Raw genomic sequence first — 25,514 nt, 5'->3', positions numbered from 1 at the left:
TTCGACCGTAAGTGCCCTACGAAGTGCGCTCTTCATTATGTATTCTGCCATCTCAAATGAGATTCCAATCCAAATATAGAGTACATGTCCTTCACATGAAGTGGTGCTAGAAAGAAGTTTGAATAAAATAAAGCTAGAGAAAAGGAGACTCGTTACTGAGTTTGAATATTTCTGTGTGGTTTGCAGATAATTCTCATCCTCTTTTCAGACTGTTTGAGCTCTTGAAGTCAGGTAGAGGTTATAGACTTCCACTAGTCAATAAAAACATGTTTAAGAGGTCCTTTATCCCAAATGCAATTAAAATCATTAATTCAGCACGTGTTTAATCAAACAGTATGTAAGGCATGTACTGTATCTTTCTATCCTCTTTTATGTAATATATGTAACATGATTAATAACGATTGTGTTTGTATTTTACTATGTTGTTGTTCATTTTGTTGTGCTGGTGAGCCAAAGACGGTTTTCCACTTAGGTGGACAATAAAGTTATACAATACAATTACAATGCAACAATTATGATTCAATAAGACAAAAGACACATTTACTAAAAACATTTATTTTCAAATTAACTATTGCAGCAGACATTTATCACTTCGGTTAGTGCTTTAAAAAGGAGTTTTCAAGCATCAAAACAATGTTTAATGTGGGTTTATTTATTTACATTTTTTTAACATTTAAGTGTGTCCTTTATGTTTGTTATTTATTTATTTTTCAAGCAAAACAATAATGGCTTTAATATATATTTTTTTTACCATAATGCTAAATCTTTACCAATCTTTGCCACTATCCTTCAAACCACTAACTTTTACCCATTTGTCAGCAAGATATTTTTAATCATTTAAAATATAATAAAATTCAGTATGATCGCTTATTCTTTTATATATTTTAAAAAATACATGCTAGAATAAGTATGTTGTTTCATTTTTACATAAATAATATAGTTCAGTCATGAAACTCTAGATGGCGCAGGCTGACGGGTTGTTAACGTAACTGATGATATTCAGAGAGTTAAATGACTTGGCACAAGCTGATTGGTTCATGCTGCATATGCAGCCAATGAGCTTACTGCCTTGCATTTATATGGCTGGCTAGTATTCACTGAGATTCCTGCAGCGTGCTTTCAGAGTATCTCTGAAGCCCTCCACCTTCCCCAGCTCCACCTGTATAGATCTGCTATATGTCTATATGAGTATGTCTTAAATACTCATGGCACCATATCGCTGTATGCATTGGCAGTGGCAAGTTCCTGTACTTGCTTGCAGCAGCAGCAATAATCTACAACTACAGCAACAGCAGCAGTGTAGCAGATCTATTCCGCCAAGACCAAATACATTAACACTGTCATATTGCTAAAATCTTCAGAGAGTTGTCAGGACTGAAATATGTTACGCTGAATGACAATGGAACATTATTTCACCCAGATTTTGACAATTTTATTTTCAAAAGTTATTTGAAACATTAAAATAGATACTTTACTTGTATTTATATGCTTTCAGTGTATATAAATTCACTTTTCCTCATCTTTGACCCACATCTTTCCATACAATGAAAATACATAAAAGTTTTATTTTGCTTTGACTTAACCCAGGTCGCCTCCGTTTATGAAATGAACTCGTATGATGATTCTTAGTGAAGTGGATCAATCTTCACTGACTTTTCAAGACAGATGTCTGACCTCAAGAAATGATTGAGCAATGACAGCTTTTGAAGGCCACACTTTTCTCCTAAATCTCTCTATTCAGTTCCTCTATGGCAGGACATCGAGTGCTGTTTACCCATGAATCTAGAATCAGACTGTTGTCTCATTCTGCAGTAAGCAGCGGGTGAGTCTCGACATGGCAGCCGAGCCTTAGGGAACACCGAGGTGTCCGCCGCCTTCACAGTGAAGTCTGCATCGTATCTGTCCCTTCAGACCTGCGTCTTTATTAAAGTGTCTTCCGCCCTGTGAAAGCTGAGGTTGTCTCTGTGCCAGCATTGTCACTTAATCATGCTGGTGTACACGTGCTCTCAGACATGCCATTACATGCATGATTATTGGCTGTTAATGAGTGCTAGGCCTTTGGAAGCATATGCCTATCAACGCTTTTTAAAGTTTTGATTAGAGCGTTTCAGAGTCGAGCTCTGTGTGTCATGTTGTCCCAGTGGTTTGATAGATTTAAAGGTAAACCACAACCACACAATGTTCTCTTAGCTCCAGATTATTAGGGTGGAAACAATAATAGTAATTATATTTGTTAAATAATAATTAATAACATCAGTTGTGGTTGATTGGACCTGCCCTAATTTGTATGAAGTAGAACGTGGAATTGCACAGTTTTTTAGACGCATAGGAATCACTTTATTGGTGTAAACGACTTGTCTGGTTGATTTCAGTCATTTTAAATGTTTCTTGTTATTTCTTGATTCTTCATTTTGCTACCAAATGGAGCATGTTTAGGTCAACTGACAGTTTTTACAGTTAACAAGTAATTATGAATAATTTTGGTGGTTATGAATAATGATTTAGATTGCTGTGGTGGCCAACTATTCAACTTCAGACAAACCAGCGGTCATACAAGTTCAACAACTAGGAAAGCAAAAATTCCCAGGAAGTGTGCGGATCTCAGTGTCTTTGAATGTAATTTTGCTGTCAGACTTTGTGTCCCGGTGTCTTTCCACGTGCTCCCTGTGTTTCCTTATGCCCTTATTTGGTTTTGTTCCTGTCCCCGTTTTGTTTGATTAGTAGATGTCCCCAGCCCTGTGTTATTAATTATCTAGTTAAGTCTCCCCTTCATAAGCCCTGTGTTTCCCTGCCTCTATGTCTGGTCTTATCATCATTCCATGTTTCTCGGTGTCTCCAGTGATCCCTGAGTTTGGGAAATAAAGATCTGATGTAATTCAAGGAGTTCTTAGCATCTGTGGTTCCCTTCTCCAGAGTGTGTCGTGACATTTGCATTTTATTCATGCTGTTTTCTATGGAAGCTTGTTTCTGCCACTGAATAAAAAATAAAAAAGGAATGTAGGTTACTACAATGCCAGCTTTATATAAACTTAAAATTGCTAGCGAAAGAGTAAGAGATGTGAGATATTGGCTAAACTCGAATGGCGAGAGGAAAAATCTGAATTATGAAATTTAAAAAATTGCAATTTTTTTTTTAAATTCTGTGGTGGAAACAAGCTTTTATACCCTCCACCCCCCACAAACAAACAATAAATAAATCTTATTTCTTTGGAAGAATTTACAGATAATAGCAATATGCATATAATTTTTGATAGACGTTCATTTTAAACCATTTTTTCAGCTTACATTATAATGATGGATGCCTGAACAATAACAGATCAAGTGCACAAATAGAGTGCTTATCATTCTCAAAGAATAAGAACAAGTGTCATCTTGTACTCAGTCAGTTTACAGATGTCTTGTGTTGTAAAGATTGAGATCCTTGCTACTGGAGAAAATGATGTAATGTGACTAATCCGGAAAACAAAGTACATTTACTTTTCCTCAACATATAAAGTGGGCTTCATGAGACTGTGTTTATTTGGCATTTTTGTTTTTTATTTTTAAAATTTAGTTTTTTTTTTTCATTATAAATTACAAATTGCTGAATTAAAAAAAGAGTTTTTTTTTCGTCAATTTAAATATATATTTCTAAAATATTTATTAAAATTACTGTGTATTTTTTTTTTTTTTTTTTAATTGGCTATTTGTTTCTTTTAATTTAGTTAATTTTAACATGGAAAAAAAAATCGAGGCGACTTTTGAATCCCACTGTAGATATTTATTACATTTTCCCAGCTCATCAAACATGCAGTTTTGAAAAAAAAGGTATATTTAAACTAGCAGGCTATATTTACACGTTTCTTCAGGATAAAGCGTCTCTCTTGCATGGCTCTTGCCTCGGGTGTGCTCCTCACAATAGGTCTTTGATACAGTAGGTGCTTTACAGCCATCGAAAGTGTCATGACATGTTGCCCAACAGCCCTGATTGTGCAAAGATAAAGCTTGTGGTTTGGTTCTGGAATGATTTGTAAAGATCCTGTGCTTTGTTGAGCCATAATGCTTTCATTGAGCGTTCATCTCTATTGTGTCATTCACTTCCTTGGTGAAAAGTTTGCGGGTTCGAGAATGCAGCGGCTGTCTGCGGGCATCTTCAGAACTTACGATTGCTTAGAGCCCATCCGCACCTGAAAGAAAAAATGAAATCATTGGGACGGCGCTTATGAAAAGAACTATATTTGAACAAGCTCTGCAGCTGGTTGTGGACATTGTTTCTTTTTCGTTTTTTGATTCACTCTTTCCTCCCCTCAGATGGAGATGGATGAGGTCCGAGTTGCTCTTAGTTGGTTTAGTTGAAGTCTGGATTTGTTCGCTGTTGTGATTCAGACCTGGTTGTATTGCTTCATCGAGTTATAAATGATGTGCTGACAAAGGCGTCCCTGTCTGCTCTGATCTCACACCATCCTGGAATGTTATCTCCATCCATCTTCATGTCTCTGACCTCCTCTTGGGACACGTGAGCGGCTGATAATAGATGCGTTTACGGTGGACAAATAAATGTTTGTGCAGTGTGTCAGTGAGGAGGAATGTTGCTTATAAAAGTGTTATATTAATAACTGTCATGTTTGCATTCTCAGAATGGAGCTTTAGGCATGGCTTGCAGATCATCATATCTTAGAACGAGTTTCTTACACAAGCTTCACCTGTCACATTTTGGTAGCGTTATTTTTGGCAAGAGTGGTTAAACAACAGTGTCAAAGATAAACATTTAATGACATTTTACAATATTTGTCTTGTCATAAAAAGCTCTTGACATCCAGTCATTATGAGTATCTGCATCTCTCTCTCTTTTATTCCCCACAGCATGTTTCTGCACAAACCACATGATTTGGTACATTTTTAGATGTTTATAATATTTTAACAAACCTGCTTTACTCCTTTATGTGTTAAGATTAGGAAAATACATATGCCAAGAAATTAATTGTTTTAAGTATTTTTTATTCTAGTTTGGTGGTTGCCAATTGTTAATTTTGGACCGCAAGTGTCAGTAAATGAATTAAAAGTAAATGAAAGTAATGCATGCTAATTGTAATGCATTACTTTAAAAGGAAACATGATATTGTCATTCATACATTCAAATGTATGTTTTATCAGCATGTGTTTTTCCTGAGAATTGAAGCCATGTTATTGGTGTTGGTGGTGCCATGCTGTACCAGTTGAGTTACATGAACTACAAACAATAGTGTTACTTGTAACCCCCTTATTGTAACAAATTACAATGTCACTTAAATGCATTGGTGTCCCTGTCTACTCTGATCACACATCATTCTGTAATGTTATCTCCATCCACCTTCACATCTCTGGCGCGCCATCCTCCTCTTGGAATACATGAGCAGCTGTTGATAGACGCATGCTAACTGTAACACATTACTTAAAAACATTCATGTAACATTCATTTATTTGGCAGAAACGTCTGTCCAAAGTGACCTAAAGTTGTATGTTTTATCAGCATGTGTGTTTCCCAGGATTTGAACCCATATCATTGGTATTTGTTGTGCCATGCTTTAACAGTAAAGCTATGTAAAACTAAAAAAAAAAATAGTTACTTGTAACCCCCTCCTTGTAACAGATTACTTAAATGCATTGACGTCCCTTTCTACTTTGGTCTCACACCATCCTGAAATGTTTTCTACATCCATCATCATGTCTCTGGCCTCCAGAATATTTTTCATACCTCATCTTGGGACACATGAGCGGCTGTCGATAGACGCATGCTAACTGTAAAACATTCATGTAACATTTATTTATTTGGCAGAAACTATGACCTAAATTGCACACCTAAATTGACTTTAAGGTGTTTATTTTATCAGCATGTGTGTCCAGGGATCTGTACCCATGTCTACCAGTTAACTAAATGCCAATAGTGTTACTTGTAACCTCCCTCTGTTGTAACACACTACGTAAATGCATTAGGATCCCTTTCTACTGAAATCTCACATCATTCTGTAATGTTTTCTTCATCCATCATCACGTCTCAGACACACCAACCTCCTCTTTTGACACGAGCGGCTGATAATAGATAAATGCTAAGTGTAACACATTACCTAAAAAACTTTACATTTGTTCAACTAACAGAATCTTCTAAAGCAATTTAAATGTGTACGTACTGTATTATTAGCAGGTGTGTTGAACCCATGTCATTGGTCTTGGTGGTGCCACGCTCCACTTGTAACTCCTTTATTGCAACCCATTAAAGCATAACTTAAATGCATTATATCCAACACTGCTGTAATGTTCTAGTTTTGATAGTGTACTGACAGTCTGTGATATCAGCATGTCATGTTTTAAGTTTGCAGGTTCGTGTGTGATCATGACACACTTCACTGTCCTGTAGCTTAGGCCAGACGTGTCTCTCTCTCGCTCTCTTTGTGCCCTTCATGCTTTCATTTTGCATCCTTTATCTTCAACATCCCTCCCTCGCACTGGAGAGGGACAATGTCTTCTTTTCTCTTTGCACACAGTTCTGTTCTCAAATCAAGTGTGTGAGGCCTGGTCTATCCCTGCAAACCCTCCTTCAACAATAATTATGCCCAGACGTCCCTCCACACTGGCCAACACGCCTTTCCCTCTCATTTCATCTCCATTTCCATCCATCCTTTGGTGATTATCGGGTCCATTGATCTTAAATCCGCATGTTAGTCGCTGGGGTTTTAATGACCCTGGTGAATGTGGGAGTATGAAACGCTGTCCAGCGGCGCATGTCGTCTCGGCAGCGAATTTGTTCAAATATTTGCTGAATCTTGTTCTGGGTTTGTGGCCAGAAAATGTCTTCCAGATTAACTCTGTTAAAAGTTGGATGAACTTGTTGACATTTGTTTCAGATAATGTTCCATGAATGAGTTCACATTTAAGTTTAGCAGATGTTTTTTGAGGATGAAGTATTAGGATGGATAAAATTTTCTGAAAATGCTGAATATTTACATTTATCCTTATCGTTCTTTAGGAGAAATACTAGAAGGGGGGGGGGGGGGGATAACATCATGGATGCACAGTTTTTTGGTACCATATTGGTTAATTATCAATATTGAAGGTTTTTTTTTTTCTTCTTAATTTAGCAATATTGGCTGTTTTGGATTATTTAATTGTGCATGCTCGTTTTCACTATTTCAAAATTAATTTTACTTTAAAAATACCTATTTATTTGCTTTCTTAAATGTTCCTGATCTTATTTTGCACAATTTATCTATGCATCTGTACAAGAAAGGGAAGTGGTGTGTGGCCAAGTATGGTGACCCATACTCAGAATTTGTGCTCTGCATTTAACCCAAGTGTACACTCAGTAGTGAACATACACTCAGAGCAGTGGGCAGCCAATGCTGCGGCGCCCGGGGAGCAGTTGGGGGTTCGGTGCCTTGCTCAAGGGTCTCACCTCAGTCGTGGTATTGAGGGTGGAGAGAGCGCTGGTTATTCACTCCCCCACCTACAATCACTGCCAGACCTGAGACTCGAACCCACAACCTTCGGGTTACAAGTCCAGCTCTCTATCCATTAGGCCACGACTGCCCCCAAGAAGTTAGTAGTTCCAAGTCTTTGGAATTGATTATCAAAATGTCCTATCTTGCTCTGCATCTAAAATGGCTTTTCTTCTTGCCTGATATCACTAGGAACCCCTTTCAAACATTTGATGTATATTATAGAGACTCTCCATGATCCAGTTAGTTCTCTATGGATTAAATCGTGTAGTGCCAAAAATTATGATTTTTTTTTTTTTTCTGACAGAATATCCAGTTTTACTTGGAAATGCATTGGATTATGGATGAAAAAAGAGATTCTGTAGACAGATAGAGTTGAGAAGGCACATAAATCTGGAAATCACTCATTACTCTGGTCAAATGGCCTACATAGACTGGCAGTCAGTAACGTGGTCGGCAGAGATTTGCATTCCATCAGTGTGCGACCCCAATTTTCCCCATTTTCATCTTCGTCATCAGCGCTTTGAAGCTCTGCCAGGGTCTGTGGATGCCAAGCTGACTGTGGGTTGCTCAGCTGTGCCCAGTTATGAGATTACAGCGGTTCAGATGAGCCGAGTTCAGTCAGGACACATAGTCAAGTACAGAGAAATAATACAAATACTGCCTGTTGATGTTATTTGGATGCTCAGACAGGCATGGCTGAATATCTTTGTTTGTATTGATACTTAGTTAAATAAGCCCTGCATTTCATTCAATACTGTACTAAATATTTCTCAGTCTTGACAGGAACCCTGACAGTTTCTTTACTTTCACCTTTTTTACTGACAGGATGTTATGTATATTTTAAGTGATCTACATTTGAATGTCTGTTTGTCAAAATGTGACACAAATTGCCTCATTGTTACTCTGTCTGTTCACTTCTCCTCTCTTAGGACCCAGGCTACTGGATACAGGTGAATCGGTTAGAACATGGAGACGGAGGCATTTTGGACCTGGATGACGTGCTGTGTGATGTGGCCGACGACAAAGACAGGGTATGTCAAAAGTCTGCATTAATATTTACTTTTTTAGTGGAGACGCTGATCTCTAATGTGCTCAACCTGAACTTTCATTTCTAGTGTGATGAATAAACCGAAAACAATGCCAAAACCATTAAAGGGGTAATATGATGCGATATCAAGTTTTCCTTTCTCTTTAGAGTGTTACAAACTGTTTGTGCATAAATAAGATCCCTGAAGTTGCAAAGACTAAAGTCTCAAAAGCAAAGAGATATTCTTTATAAAAGTTAAGACTCGACCACTTCCTCCTAAAATGGCTCATTCAAACATGCCCCCACATGTCTATGTCATAACGCATAAACCACCCAAATGTTTACGCAAAGAAAGAAGGAGTGATTTTTATTCTTGCTGTGGTATTGTTGCTGCCGCCGGCACCATGTCCTGGAGACGCTGTGTTTCGTTGGGAAAGCGAAAGTACTTTGTTTGGGCTTCCAAAAGAGCACACAACTAGAAATCAGTGGTTCAGTTGTGTTTACAACACTGTTCCAGAACAGTTCAACCCAAATATTAGAGTGTGTGCAGCGCATTTTACGGAGGACTAGCCTTTTTCCTGAAGCTGGAAGAGTAACCTACAATGCTAGCTGTGCACAAAGGCTGTTTCTATAAAGTGGGGCAATTCCAACTTTGCAAGGACAGTCTGGCGCTTCTGACTCTCAGCCTGTAAGTATGTTTCTGCTACTGACGATTCAAACGCGAGTTTTGAGCAGAGCTTGTTGTTTGTCGTTTCTCTGATCACAAATGCAGACATGGTAATATTTAGGCGACACGTAAAAAGACAGTATAAGTCATTATATTCATTAATTATGTCCCCACTTGATGCAACAAATTACTTGTTTATAATGGGTTTTATTGTTTTTGTCTCGTCGTGCCGGGACACGGCATCATAATACGGTGAGGGGGCGTAACATTTCCATCTCACGCTTGAGGTATTCGGCCAATCACAACGCATTGGATAGCTGGCCAATCAGAGCACGCCTCACTTCTCAGAACGATGAGCTTAGTAAAAATCGACGCGTTTCAGAAAGGCAGGGCATAGAGGAGCAACAATACTGTACAGTATGTGAAAAATAATGTGTTTTTTAACCTTAAACCGCATAAACACATTGCATTACACCAAATACACAGAATAATATTCTTTTTAGCAACGCCATATGACCCCTTTAAGATATTTTGACTTATTTCTGAGGTCTTGTATAATTGCATGCACTTTTTGAGTTTTGTAACTGTTTGCGCTAGTAGATTTTTGTCTATAAGCCGATTTGACTTGACAGATGTGTAACTGGTATTTTGGTGGCTTATTGAATGTCTTGTTCATGTCTGTTTACATTTTGACTTGAAAATCCCCCCAGAACACAAAATCAACAATTATTTTAAATAACAAGAGTGAGTGTTCATGATGAAGGTAGATATAAAGGTATTCCACATTAATTCCAGATCCGTTTAGCCGAGGGGTGCGAGAGGAAGAGTGTTATACACCTCGCTGTTGGGCCTCTGTTTTTCTGACTTTGTTATAGTGGTTATCACATCTGGATGTGTATCGATTTCATTTCACGAAGCTTGGGAATGGCCAGGAATGTTGAGTCTGCTATTGTAGTTATATTACTAGTGATGCATTGAAATGACAACAACTGAGACTATTTGACTGGAAATTAATTTGAGTTTTGCTGATCCTCATTTTGATGAACCAAGATCTTTAGGTCTATGCTGTTTTCATTTTGAACAAAACTTCACTAAGCATTAGTGCACCTGTTATCTAGCAGTCGCAATAGGCTTTGTGCTTTCTTTCTTTTGATATGAAACACCTTCTTGGTTATCAAATTCATTCAATATTATTACTTTAGTTTTGGTTTTTGTGTTTTGGTAAAATGTCATTGACAGTGTGAGTCTGTGTGACTAACCTCATTGGTCAGCGTTTGTAACGATTTTTCAGTTTGACTCGCCAGTTTCGGACCACCTCATGCTAAATAAATGTCTTTTTCCTCAAGGAATCATCCAGGAAAAGCATCATGATTCCGTCAGGGCAGAGGAATGTGGGAAGTTTACCTCTGCCGGAGTCATTGCTCTTGTGTGACCCTGACTCTCACGGTGAATAATGGCTAATCTCAGTTCCACTTAAGAGATTCGTCCCTCTGGTGTGTTTATAGCTGTAGTTTGTTCATGAGCGTTGCTGCTAATGTTATCAAGCCCTGATAAATTGTGTTTAGCCAGCAAGCTAATTAGCCGTCCATTCCAGCTGGGCTCTGGTGACATCTCTCTGGCTAGAGCCGCTTTTGTTCCTGGTGATTTATAATCGTCCTCTCGGCATGACCGCCGTTGCTAATCCATGTTTGCTCAATTAGTAAACGGCACGGTCTGGCTGCACTTGCATTGTGTCTGCTCGGTCCAACCCATATTATGAAGCTAATTAGCTTCAGCTTTGTAAGTTGGTGTTTGACTTTGAGAGCAGAGGATATCGTTATTGATACATGAAGGAAGAAATAACTGTTATACTACACCCCGTATGACACATGTATTAAATGTATTTTAACAGCACCAACAAGAGGTACAGTGGTGGTGTCAAATGATGATACTATGGTAATGAATGATTGGCATATTCATATCTCATTTAAGTGACATGGTACATAAGAGAGTTGACAACAAAATGAATGCAACGATGCATTAAATTGATCAAAAATATTATAAAATGTTACAAAAATATTTATAATTCAAACAAATGCTGCCTTTGAACTTTCTATTCATCAAAATATCCTAAATTCTACAAAAATATGAAGTAGCACAACTGTTCACAACGCATCAGAAATGTTTCTTGAGTAAATCAGTATATTATTATGATTTCTGAAGATCATGTGACACTGAAGACTGGAGTAATGATGCTGAAAATACAGCTGCGCATCACAGAAATAAGTACAATTTTAGCATATATTCATATAGAAAGCAGTTATTTTAAATTATAATAATATTTCACAATATATAAATTTTTAGTGTTTTTCATCATATATATATATATATATATATATATATATATATATATATATATATATATATACTCGCATCATAAAACAGAGAATTTAAAAAAAAATACATATATGTGACCCTGGAGCACAAAACCAGCCATAAGGGTAAATTTTTTGAAATTGTGATTTATACATCATCTGAAAGCTGAATAAATAAGCTTTCCATTGATGTATGGTTTGTTAGGACAGGACAATATTTGGCTAAAAATCTGGAATCTGAGGGTGCAAAAAAAATCTGAATATTGAGAAAATCGCCTTTAAATTTGTCCAAATGAATATTTAATTCTTATCAATGCATATTACTAATCAAAAATTAAGTTTTTATATATTTACGGTAGGAAATTTACAAAATATCTTCATGGAGCATGATCTTTACTTAATATCCTAATGATTTTTGGCATAAAAGTAAAATCTATAATTTGGACCCATACAATGTATTGTTGGCTATTGCTATAAATATACCCCAGCGACTTAAGACTGCTTTTGTGCTCCAGGGTCACATATGTAATATGTTTTTTTATGCATATATATGTATATTTATAATTGTTTATTATGTTTATTTATTTTTATTTTTTTTTACTCATGTTCTATGAAAACACTATGGATTTTGCATCCAAAAGGACATGACCGCTATGCTTGCAGACAGAAATCAGAATCCGTTGCGCTGTGTTGTTCTTTGTTTGGGTAAATGCTCGGCTGCTGCGCTGCGGTTGTAGAGTCAGGAAAGCGTACAGGTTCGTGTCTCTTGAGAGCTGCTGCTCATCTTGGGAGTGCTGAGCTTTTTATTCGCGGGTGCCATGGAAACATCAGGAGTCAGTCAGACGTCTGCATCTGTGGCCCTGCTGTGTGCGATTCCTCCGAGAGCCACGTAACACCTTCCTCCCTCTTCACACCCTCCACGTCCTCTCCACACTTTCAATCCGCCCGGCTTTGTTAGCATTTCTTACTTCTACAGACAACATTTCACTGCCACATGCATCCATTCTTCCATCTTGCATCATCTCCTTTGTTGTTGTTTTTTTCTTTCTTTTTATTTTGTATCTCTCTTTCTCACTGTTTTCCTCTCCTGTACCCTTCTAGATTTTTCCATTCACTGCTTTTGGGTCCTCTGAGGTTTCACAGCGTGCCGTGCTCTTGCTGTCATGCATTTCTGAGGATTAGATTTGAATAGTATTTCTGCTATACGCTGTGTATACGGTGTACTTAGATTAAGTAGCTTTGCGTCTTTGAGTTTATGTCAGATGTTCAGGGTACGGTGTATGTATTTGGCCTTGTGTGGTTGAGTGAACAATAAGGCTTTTTTATGTTCTCTGTGTTCTCTTAGTAAGATGATATTCAAATGCTTTATAGTTAAAGCATATATTGCAGTGCAATACAGCAATAATTGAAAGATGAACAAAGAAATGTTCCTCAAAAGCCTGATGATCGTATTTAATATTCACATTATGATGTCTGGATAATCAAGTAAACCTAAGTTGTTTCAGTCTATTAAGTGTTTATGTTGAAATTTTGTACTAACAATATCAAAGTTTTTCTTGTGTTTACTTTATACAAATTTCAGATTTCATAACAAAAATTGCAGTGAAGCATGAGCTGAAGGTGGATGTTTGTACAATTACACTAAAAGGTCTTTTACTTGCTAAAACCGTATAGACAACAGAAGGCGTGTAGTAGATTGAGTGAAATAGCTTTAACAGCAATTTTGATCATGTTGATCATTTAGCCTAGAGGGCTTCGCAATTGTGGATTAAATATGATACAACAATCATTACAGGGATAAAATACTGTTAAATGTATCTTTAGAAAATCAAAAAATTAATATATTCAAATATTAAACCGTTCATTAAAATGTTTTCTTCAGCCGTTTTAGTGTTTCTAATTTGTTTACTGTAAACAAAATAGTGAATTTTAATGTCAGCCATTTATCCTTTTTTGGCCATAACATCAGCTTATTGCTAGTCATTTCTAGTTTAAAGTCAGTTTGACGTCAGAGTTCAGTGCCCTAAGTTGCAGTGCTTGTCTCAGGACGTCCCAGTCTGTCGTCTTCATGTGGAAATAGATTTATGCAATCCTCATGGAAGCTGCTTAAGCCCTGAGAGGCTGTTTAGAGCCTGTGAAATATGTGTGTGCTGCTGCGGCGCTTTAGGAAGTCTGTGTGTTTATGGACTCGACGGGCTACCGCTCGCTCACTCATCCTGCAGGGCCTTCAGTTAGTGGCTGGTTCTGGACGGGTGAATGTTTTACCAGGTGTCATCATGTCACCGTAAGCCCCTCCAGACTGTCTGCCCGCATTCCTGCCTGCTCATGCTTTGGCCTTGCACGTCAGATGTGATGAATGATGAATATAGTATAGTTATTATATAGGGCTGCTGAAAGACCAGAGTTAAGTTCTGGTTTAGTTTATGCTGGTTAGTGCTGACTTGGTTGCATCATAAAACATTCACTAGATTTATACCAAAAAACAAAACTAGGGATGCACGATATTATCGGACTGATATTGGAATCGGCCTTTAATAGCTTTAAATGTAAATATCAGCATCGGCCCGATATGAAACATTATGCCGATATGTCTTACTGATGAGGAATACATTAACTTGCATGTGCTCAGGGTGAATTCTAACAAATAGGTTCTTGTTAAAAACTAACCAAAATTAAAAATATTTTGCTTATAATTTCTGCACAGCAGAGACTTGGTGCTGGTTCCAAACAAAAAGGAAATATATCGGTATTGGTATCGGTATCTACCAAAAATATTTGAAAAATATTGGCATATCTGATATCGGCTAAATCCAATATCATGCAACAAAACTGTATAAATAAATAAATATATATATATATATTTTAAATAAAAGCTATTATTTTGAACAGTCTATTAAAGAACCCTTAACAAAACAAAACACCATTGGACCCCCCCCCCCAACATTTTTAACATTGATAATATTAGAATAATCAGAAATGTTTGTTGAGCAGTAAATCAGTATATTATTATGATTTCTGAAGATCATGTGACACTGAAGACTGCAGTAATGATGCTGAAAATACAGCTGCAGATCACAGAAATAAATTACATTTTAAATTATATTCAACCAGAAAACAAGTATATTAAATTGTAATAATATTTCAGATTTGTTTTGTTTTTAATGCATTTTTGATCAAATAAATACAGCCTTGGTGAGTATTATTCCCAAAATATATCTTCCTCAAAGTAAATATAATCGCTAATGAAAATCTTAAGGAATCTGAATGGTTAAAATTAACTTGAAAAGTCATAAATCATGATGCACCAACAAGAATCTAAAAACAAAAATAATAAATAAGTAAATAAAAATAAATCAATAAAATAATAAATAAATAATTTGATTCATATTGATAAACCCATATGCATCTTTTTGATCTCTGTCTGTTTTTTTTTAATTATGTCTGAAATTCTAACTGAAATTCCATAATGTTTTGACTAGGAAGTAGTTTGGTGTGTGTGTGTGTTTGCTCATGTGTAGCAGTGCATGCTGATTACTAATATCCAGTTTTTCTAGTTCTCTAGCTAGTAGCTAGTTTTACTGGTTATGCCTCCATTTTAAAGGACCCTCTGTTCTCGTATGTGTGTTCATTTCCTGTAGCCGTCTCTCAACACCGTCTCCTGCTCTTTGCCGTCACACAAGCCGGATCAAATATGTGTCAGGACGTGCTGAAAATTTATACTTGAAACCTTTGAAATGTTCAGCTGAATAATACATTGTGTTTTTGTTCTTTGAAGAAGCGTCCAAAACACATCTGCACACAATCACAAACACCGAATGCCTAAAGCATTTTTATTGTTTCATGCTTTGTGATGCATTTTCATCGTTAAATTTACAGTTTGTCTTTAAGGCCTGAAACAGCCTACGCAAATGCACTGATGCAAAAACTTCTGTCATTGGTGTGATTTTGTGTTCTGTCTGTCATAATTAAAGAAATAGTTAATCCAAAAAACTAAATTTGCTGAAAATGTCCTCACCCGCAGGCCATCCAAGATGTAGTTTGTTTCTTCATCAGGTTTGTAGAAATGTGTCTCTGCATCAGTGTCTCAGCAATGGATGCTCTGCAGTGAATGGGTGCCGTCAGAATGAGAGTCCAAACAGCTGATAAAAACATCACAATAATCCACAAATAATTCATCAATTAATATCTTTTGAAGTGAAAAGGTGCGTGTTTTTTTTGTAAATGGTGCTTGATCTGTGCATATTTCTCTCCTGATTCAGAACAGACGATTTTTCACTGGACGAAGCATTATTATGGACTCATGTATGGAAGCAACTGTGTGAAGTTAAAACGTCTTTATGATGGATTTGTTTCTTACAAACACAGTTTTTTGCTTAACAAGACATTAACTGATGGACTGGAGTGGTGTGGATTATTGTGATGTTTTTATCAGCTGTTTGGACTCTCATTCTGACGGCACCCATTCACTGCAGAGCATCCATTGCTGAAACAGTGATGCAGAGACACATTTATACAAACCTGATGAAGAAACAAACTCATCCTGATCTTGGATGGCCTGAGGGGGTTAGTACATTTCAGCAAATTTTCATTTTTAGGTGAACCATTCCTTTATTAAGTATGTTAAATATGCACAACGAGACTGCACACTTGCAGTTCATTGGTCAAGCATTACAATTTTGTGCATGCATGCTGTACTGTCTTTGCTGTACTGAAAAATCCATGCTAAGTGTGTATTAGCAGTCTGTCACATGACACATGAACATGTTTTTGTTCATCATGACTTTGTAACTCCGTTCATCTTGAAACAGAAACTTTCTGATGTTCTCCAGCAGGCTGGTTTCTCACTGCTCATCGCTGCTGTAATTGTGTTAAATCAATCAGGCGGCTCTCTGAGCTCAGATGAATGAGAGGTTTAGCAGGGCAGCGCTCTGTGATTTATCAGGAAACCCTCAGCTTGACTGAATGTCATTGAATGGGTCAGAACTGCACTGCACTAATGTAACCTGTGTGGCTGATGGGAACTGTTAGTCTTTTGACCATCCTGAGATAGAGACTTTGGATCTTTTTAAGAGTGTAACCTCCATTTGCAATACCATACATTTTAAAATAAAGAGTGTAATTGATAATTAAGGTAATTTTGAAGTTTAATTTATATGCTTATCTTTTTTATATATTCTGTTGAATATTTTTAAATGTATTCACATTTTTTAAAAATGCCTCTTCTGCTCACCAAGGCTGCATTTATTTGATGAAAGATACAATAAAATTATTTATTGTATAAATACAAATTATAAATACAAAAATTATCATATAAATACAATAGAAATATTATTACAATTTAAAATAACTTTTTTCTATGTGAATATCTGTTAAGCTGTAATTTATTTCTGTGATCTGCAGCTGTATTTTCAGCATCATTACTCCAGTCTTCAGTGTCACATGATCTTCAGAAATCATAATAATATACTGATTTGCTGCTCAACAAACATTTATGATTATTATCAATGTTAAAAACAGTTGCGCTGCTTCCTTTTTTTGTGAAAACTGATACATTTGATTGTTTTTCAGGATTCTTTGATGAATAGAAAAAAAAAAAAAAACTGCATTTATTTGAAATATATATTTTTTACATTATAAATGACTTTACTGTCATTTTTAATCAATTTAATGCATCATTGCTAAATAATTTGAAGTTAAATTATTTGAAGAACCATAGAATAGCATTGCAGTCGGATACCGTCGCTGCACAATGCTAATAATACTTTTTGTGAGTGAAAGCTTCAACTCTAAGTGATTTTAAAAATAGCACAAAATGCTTTTTAACATGAAGTATGGCCCATATCCCATTCAAGATGAATTTAGATGTCTGGCTTTTAATGAAAATCCAGTATCTGTCAGTTATTTTCTGAGAGGGATGATTATCAGTCATGATGATGATTATAATGAGGATAATAATTCCCTGTCATAATTCAGCTCCCCATAACACTGCTGTGTGTGTGTGTGTGTGTGTGTGTGGGGGGGTAAAGCATGGCTGTGTGCCAGTCCGGTGTCATAAATTCGCTATGATTTATCACCCGCGATGAGTCACAGTGCTTCAAACATGGGCGTCTGGCCTCGCTTTCCTGGGATCTGTCAGCCAAACGACACACACATGCTCCTTCTGCACATTTTATTAACATTTGAAGGGAGCGTCTCTATTATTACCGTTCATATTTAGGGTTAGTTTTGTATGGAAGCCTATTTCCACCACAGAATAAAAAAAACAAAAAGGTAATTGCTACTTTATTTAACAATTCTGACATTTTTTATAAACTTGCAATTCTTATAAAACATGTCAGAATTGCGAGATATAAACTCAGGATGCATGTTTTCTTCCACAGTTCCAAGTTTAAAACTTGCAGTTTTGAGTTCACCTCTCAATTCAGACTTTTTTCTTATAATTTTGAGTTTATATCTTATAATTCTGAAGGGAAAAACAGTCCAGAATTGTGAGGAAAAGTCAGATTTGTGAGATATAAAGTCACAATTGCCTTTAGACTTCCATAGTTTTCTGACCAAACCCCTAAGCAATAAACTTGGACACATAACATTTTTTTTTTTTGCTACAGATATGAATAAACTAGCCTACTTCAAATCCTGCAGCTCGTTTAGGGCAGAGCTGTGCTGTGACTTTCTCATCCACCTGATTTTGCTCTTTTATAACTTGATGTTGGCCATGCTGTATAATCACCTGTCTTTCTGTCTGGGCTTCCACTCGTGTGTTCCTGGAAGGTAATGAAGCGTTTTATGACAGGGACACAGACACGCTTTATCTGTGGCTGGAGTGGGTAAGACAGTAATTTGGAGAAATTGGATTTCTCACCCGATTGCTTTGTGAAGTGGCCATTATGTGTTGTCGTGGTGATAAGAGAGAGTCCTGTGTCATGTGACGTGTTTTGTTGAGGATGAATAGAGGCATGATCTGGCTATAAAACATGTCCCCCTGTATAATAACTATAGATGCCACCTGCAAACATACATGCATAAGCTCTCATGCTGTGAAAGGCATCGCTGCTGGATTGTGGATTCATCAGATACATTCAAGGGGAAACTGCGTCGAATGGGTATTTCTCACAAATCTGGAATCTAAGTGAAACAGATCAGATGTGAAGTTTTCTGTCTCCTTGTCTGTGCAGCTGGCTGTTTATTGTTTTTATCATGTGATGCACTTAAAGTCACTCTTGTGATTTAGAAATGAAAGTGCTGACCTCTAGTGGTTAGAAACCTTTATGAAAATGTGTAACGTATGCACAAAAATATAATGTTATTTAATCATTTCTGTATTATGTAAATGACATTGATGTATTTAAACCTTTTTAACTATTTATAACATAAATGTACAGCATGAAAATGAAATATTAACATTTTTATAATTTATTGACTAATTTATATTCATTTTAATCAATGACATGTAATGTTTATATTCAAGAAAAATAAAAAGTGTAAGTATAAATAAACACGACAGTATTAAAATCAATAAAGAATAGTAAATAAACTCATGTTGCATGTTTTTTTTCATGCATTGTTAGTGGTTATATATAAAATTGTTTAGATGTAAGTGTAAATAAACCAAAATAGTAATACATATTTACAATTATATAAACTAATTTGGTATGTTTATTTCATGCATTGTTATTATAATAAAATAATTGCTAATAATATAATCTAATAAAATTATCAATATTTTCATCATAATGCATATATATTTTTAATCTAAAATTATGGATAAAAAATGAATGTCAAATATATCTGAATAAATTTTGGTTTGACTGTATATGTGTCATTGATTATGTTTTTAGGCACACGTTTGGACGTCCTGGTTACTGGTTAGCACAGGTGTCACACTTACAGTCCTCCCTCTCAGATGCGTGTCAGAGTTTCCTCAGCAGAGCTCCCAGAGTGCCGAGGGGTTACTGTTACTGTACATATATCATCAGACGCGTGACGAGAGCCTGACCTACAGCAACACACAGCAGGGGTCAGCAGATATGGCAGATGTGAAGGGACACTCATGCACACACACACACACACATACACACAGTCAGCCATAGGCATTCCCATGTGTACGAGCATGCAGCACAAATACAGTCGTCTTATATGAGGTTCTGTGTACTGTAACAGAGCTTTTAAAGGGATAGTTCACTCAAAAATAACATTCTGTCATTATTTAAGGCCTGTTTGCGCCAAGAACAAGAGCTATAAAGTTAACTCTAATGAGAACTATGTTAGCATCCACACCAACACGCGATGATGTTTTGTTAAGTGCACACAGCTTTAAAAGCTTGCTCTTCATTGGCCGGAAAATAACGTTTAGAAAATAAATTCAGCTATAGTGTTTCTGTGTCATTATGGTTATAGTTGTGGCGTGGACTTTGCTATCCTTGAAAACTTCAATTTTTTAAAACTATATCTTTGTTGTTATCGTTATAGTTGTTGTCTTTGGTGTGAACAGACCTTTACTTACCCTCACGTTGTTCATAACCTGTGGAAAGTAAACAAATAAACAAAAAAATTCTTCAAAATATCTTCTTTTGTGTAGAAAACTGTGTGATCATTTGGTCATGTCAAACCAAGTGAATTTCTTCAAACAAAGAACACAGAACAAGAAGTTTAGTAGAATGTCAAAGCTGCTTTTTCCTCTCACAATGAAAGTGGATGGGGACTGGAGCGGTTAGACTCCAAAAACAACCTAAAAAGTACCGTCATTTGTCTGTTTCACAAAACTTGCTATTATGTCTTTAGAAAAACCTTGAAATATAGTGCACAAGTCGTATTAACTACTTTATGGTGCTTTTTAGTTGTTTTTTGAAACATGACCGCTCCAGTCCCCATCCACTTTCATTATATGGAAAATAGCTTTCACGTTTTGCTAAACATCTTATTTTATTTATTTATTTATTCTTTCCCCCAAACCAAATGACTTTCTTCATACAAAGAACATGGAACAAGAAGTTTAGTAGAATGTCAAAGCTGCTTTTTCCTCTCACAATGAAAGTGGATGGGGACTGGAGCGGTTAGACTCCAAAACAAAATAAAAAGTGCCATTATTTGTCTGTTTCACAAACATTGCTACAGTATTACATGGTTTAAAACAACTTGAAATGTAGTCTTATGAACTACTTTCCTGTGCTTTTTTTGGCCATTTTTAGAGCTGGACCACTCCAGTCCCCATCTGCTTTCATTATATATCAAAATAAAAGCTTCCGTGTTCAAAAAAGCAAAAGTCATACAGATTTGCAATGAAATAAGAGAATACATGATGACATGATTTTATATTTTATGGTAGACTATCCCCATTCAATACATGGACACACACATGTATTAAGCAGTCACTAGATGGCAGTATGAACTCTGAAATAACATCGGGGGCTTTGTTCTGTAGTCTGAGGTTATTATTGACATGCATGATCATAGTGTTCTGACATCTACATTAGATTTCTGATTGGTTGCACAGAGCGAAAGCAAGATCCATCACCGTGGCAACAGAGCATCAGATACTGCCAGGTAAATCTGACAGTTTCTAAATGGACTGCTAACTGTTGCCTCCATCTAACTGGCCAGTGTGTGTGTGTGTGTGTGTGTGGGAATGAAAGCTAGACTATCTAGCCTTTGCTCATGAGAGCAAGAGGAGTCCATTCAGAATAAACACACACACACACACACACACACACACACAGATACAGAGTGTTAGGTGAGCTCTTCAGAGGGTCGAGTCTTCAGAGGAGAGGCTTGTTCATCTCATTTGTCATTTAGTCAATACAGCGCACTCTCTGATCAATGCGGAGACTGGCGCCTCACAATCAGAGTCGATACATGACCTTACTCTCTCTCTCCCTCCTCCCTCTTTCAACCCCTTTCCTTCACTCTGTCTCTTCTTTTCAAAGCACTTCTCACTTCAGTTTCAAGGCTACTGTGAAGAATATAGAGATACAAGTGAGGACAAAGTGCTAGAAGACAGAAAGAAACAGACAAAGACTGAATGAAATGTGCGTTCAGTCTCACTTTTTAACCTTGAGGGTGTGTTAAGTGTTTCTCTGCTGGGCTGCACTTGTTTGACTCGGTGTTCAGAGTCTGGGTGTAGAGCTTTAACATTTCACTCCCGTTACAAGAATTTATGATGGAAGTCATCGTCTCTGGCCAAACTTTAGTGAACACCACCAACGACTGACTAACTATCTATTCAGTTTTGGTGAAAACTGTTATCATGGTATATTTTTGATCATTAATATATCTATATAGTCTAATTTGCTTTTGATAGTTTGTGTTTCTATCTCTGCATGCTAATTTATTAATTTATGCTCTGTTAGAACTAGTTATCCACCAATGTTTAACATTATAGTATTATATTATTTATTAATATTTTGAATTGGCTTTTATTTTTATATTATCTGTAATTTTAGTTTAAGTAATTTTCTCATGTGCTTATGTCATTTTATTTATATATATATATACATACACACAGTTGCATGCGAAAGTTTGGGAACCCCTTGCAGAATCTGTGAAAATGTGAATAATTTTACCAAAATAAGAGAGATCATACAAAATGCATGTTATTTTTTATTTAGTACTGTCCTGAGTAAGATATTTTCCATAAAAGATGTTTACATATAGTCCACAAGACAAAAAAAAATAGCTGAAATTATTAAAATAACCACATTCAAAAGTTTGTGAACCCTTGGTTCTTAATACTGTGTGTGGTTACCTGGATGATCTACGACTGTTTTTTTTGTTTTGTGATGGTTGTTCATGAGTCCCTTGTTTGTTCTGAACAGTTCAACTGAGCACTGTTCTTCAGAAAAATCCTCCAGGTCCTGCAGAATCTTCAGTTTTCCAGCATCTTTTGCATATTTGAACCCTTTCCAGCAGTAACTGTATGATTTTGAGATCCACCTTTTCACGCTGAGGATGATTGAGGGACTCAAACACAACAATTAAAAAATGTTCAAACATTCACTGATGCTCCTGAAGGAAACACGATGCATTAAGAGCCGGGGGTGAAAACTTTTTGAATTTGAACATCAAGGTAAATTGTACTTAATTTGTCTTCCAGGAAACATGCAAGTAGCTTCTGTTGCTTCCGAAGGGCAGAACTAAATGGAAAAAAATATATATTTCTACAAAATAAGAAAAATTTGGACATCTTCATTCTGTTCAAAAGTTTTCAGTCCCGGGTGTGCTGACCCAAATATCTTTTAGAAACCTGGGCCAAGTTTAAACCAGTAACCAGGCATCACAGCTGGCAAAGGGGCATGTCTGACTTTGACGTGTATATATTGCCATTATTATGTTTTATTGCTGGTCTTCAATGATAATGTCGTTACTTAAATGAATTTGCACCAAAAAATAATAAGGATTCATGCTGATATCATCCAAAACCACACTTTGCCAGGGGTGTTTCCAAACTATTGGGCAGTGTGTGTGTGTGTGTGTGTGTGTATATATAGCTTTAATTTTAGTTTTAGTAATTTTGGCACTTCAGCTTATGTTAGTTAGTAGCCAAGGCAGCATTTTAAATTAATTTACATTTTTCATCCAGTATTTATATTTGATTTTATTTCAGCTATTTTAATAGTTTTAGTAACACTGGACTGATGAAACATGAAGACTGAAGATTTTTAAAGATCTGTTTTATTGAGTGATGTGCTTATAATTCACAACATGAGCTTGCTGTCTGTTTTTAAGATGTTTAAAAAAAAAAAAGATAATAAATGAATGTGTGATGCAATAAGTTTCCAGCAATTTTCCATGTCCACACTGAAACCAAAATGCTGCACGATGCAATCCTGACCATTCAGAGCATATTTGAGGTTAAATAAATAAAGATTATGCAATTCATAGAATTGGTGAATGTTCTTATAACATTGGTGAATGTCTTTAGGACAACATTTGTGGAACATTCTTATGATGTTGGGAGAATATGTTCTTAGAAAAACATTCTTAGAACATCTTTTTTACACTAGAATGACACATAACCGGAACGTTTACTTGCGTTATGTAAAGGTTATGATGAAGCATTCTTAAACTTTCCATGTTGGAAAACAAAAAGAATTCTTAAAACAACATTCTAAGAAAAATGTTATATTAATATTTGATTAACATCAAAATAGTTGGGTGGAAATGTTCATAGAAAAACATCCTTTCAGTTAATGTTAAAAGTTATGTAAATGTTAGAATGAAATGTTTTGAACATTTTAGTGAATGGATCATTCTTGTGACATTGATGGAATTGTTCAAATGTTCTGATAACAGTCTTGAAATGTTAATATTTAATGAACTTTCTCATAATGTTTGGATGAAATATTTGAAGAAAAATGTTCTTGGAACATCCTTTTAATGTTAAAAAAGTCAGCTACAAATGACTAAGGTTGTGTGTGCTGTTGTATTGGTAGTTGTCACTGCTCACTTGAATAAAGTCACTGGACACACCATTCAGATTTATATTTAAAGAGAAAGTTCCCCTTCAGTTGCTGGTCCCCATTGACTTCCATAGTATGGAAAAAATAAAAACAACAACACTATGCAAGTATGGGGACCAGCAACTAAAGGTGAACTAACCCTTTAAGTACGTTCCTTACTTAAATTTCATTACTATCCCTTCTCCAGCACAATACCAGAAGAACCAAACTCTTAAAACAACAAAACGTCAGAAAAACTTTGGTTTTCAAGGTTAAAATCTACTGAATTAGCCTCTAAAGTGTCGCAGACATCCAGTTGACGTTTCTCCTGCTGTCAGCTCTTTCCAGCAGGGTTTCTGAACTGTTCATGATGCCAAATCTGCTCACTAGCTCCAGTGTCTTTATCTCTGGGGCATTTGGTGCAATCACTGAATTCTGGTGAAACACACACACACACACACACACACACACACACACACACGTACAGTCAGGCAGAGATGTTTGTCTCAGCTGACAGCTGTCAGCTCTGATAGTGCTCTGGTAATAAAACACTCTGCCAAACAGCCTATTAGCAACGGCTCGCCTGGAAATAGTGGAAGCCACACACACACACACACACACACACACACACACACACACACACACATGCAGATACGCTCAGACAGGCAGAATGAGGTCAGGCTCTAAGGGTGCTCTAAAACAGAGGTGACAGGCCTAGACCCCCTGCTGGAGTCTCCCAATCGCCCTGAAGTGCAGGAGGGCTTAGAAACAAACACCCACCCACACATCCATCCACCCACACCAAAGACACATGAGCTAATTAATACTTACTAAATAAGACGCATATTGTTTGGACACCTGATTCCCATCTAATGCTTGGTTATGGAGTTCTTCAGAGAAAATGGAGATATTAAATCCATTGGCAAAATGACTGAAGTGGGTGTGTTTATGTAATACCCGCTCTGTCCTCATGGGGGCAGTGCTTCTCCAGTTGTGTTATCTTGTTTACAGTAGATGTCTGCACATGCGGTCAACATGAAATCAAAATTGACCCCGTTTATTTTATTGATAAACATTCCTGGTCTTATTGTGGGCGATTCGTTTAGATATAACGACCTGATCTTCCCATGACGAGGCTCCTTTTGTGTTGATGTCACGTAGGGTGTGTGGGCTGCTGGGTAATGTTAATAGCTCTTTAGGCACTGACTTAGTAAACTTGCATTCGGTTCTCCTGGTTGAGTTCTAATAAAAACACACAATAAATACAAATACTATTATTTTATTAATTACTTATCCAGTTATATGACAATCTGTACTACAAACCCTCAATTGCAGGGTTAGTTCTTGTAGTGTTGCACTTTATGACAGCATTACAATTATATAAAAAATATTAATACATTTAAATTAATTAATTATTTGACTTCTAACCTATTTTGAATGACACTCAGTGATTTATATTGCTACATGATTAAGTTAAATTCTGACTTACTGGCTAGTTTGTGAGTTTTTCGAAAGGTCAGAACTTGATGGTCTCCATCGCTGCCGTCACAACAGTTGCTGCGTGTGAGAAATATTCGA

At 36.4% G+C, this 25,514-nt stretch overlaps 1 protein-coding gene across 2 annotated transcripts in view; it reads left to right on the top strand.

Moving 5' to 3' along the window:
• Positions 1 to 25,514, top strand: part of pard3aa (par-3 family cell polarity regulator alpha, a) — a 445,004-nt gene that overhangs the window by 42,553 nt on the left and 376,937 nt on the right. For both annotated transcript variants that reach the window (XM_079409545.1, XM_079409544.1), the window contains exon 2: positions 8,384 to 8,485. In XM_079409545.1, the coding sequence (XP_079265671.1) occupies positions 8,384 to 8,485 (102 nt within the window). The remainder of the gene's footprint in view (positions 1 to 8,383; positions 8,486 to 25,514) is intronic.

The sequence above is a fragment of the Barbus barbus genome, assembly GCF_936440315.1.
Source record: "Barbus barbus genome assembly, chromosome: 46".
In the NCBI taxonomy this organism is placed as follows: Eukaryota; Metazoa; Chordata; class Actinopteri; order Cypriniformes; family Cyprinidae; genus Barbus; species Barbus barbus.
The sequence above is the reverse complement of the archived record's forward strand: the minus strand, read 5'-3'. Positions and strand labels throughout refer to the sequence as shown.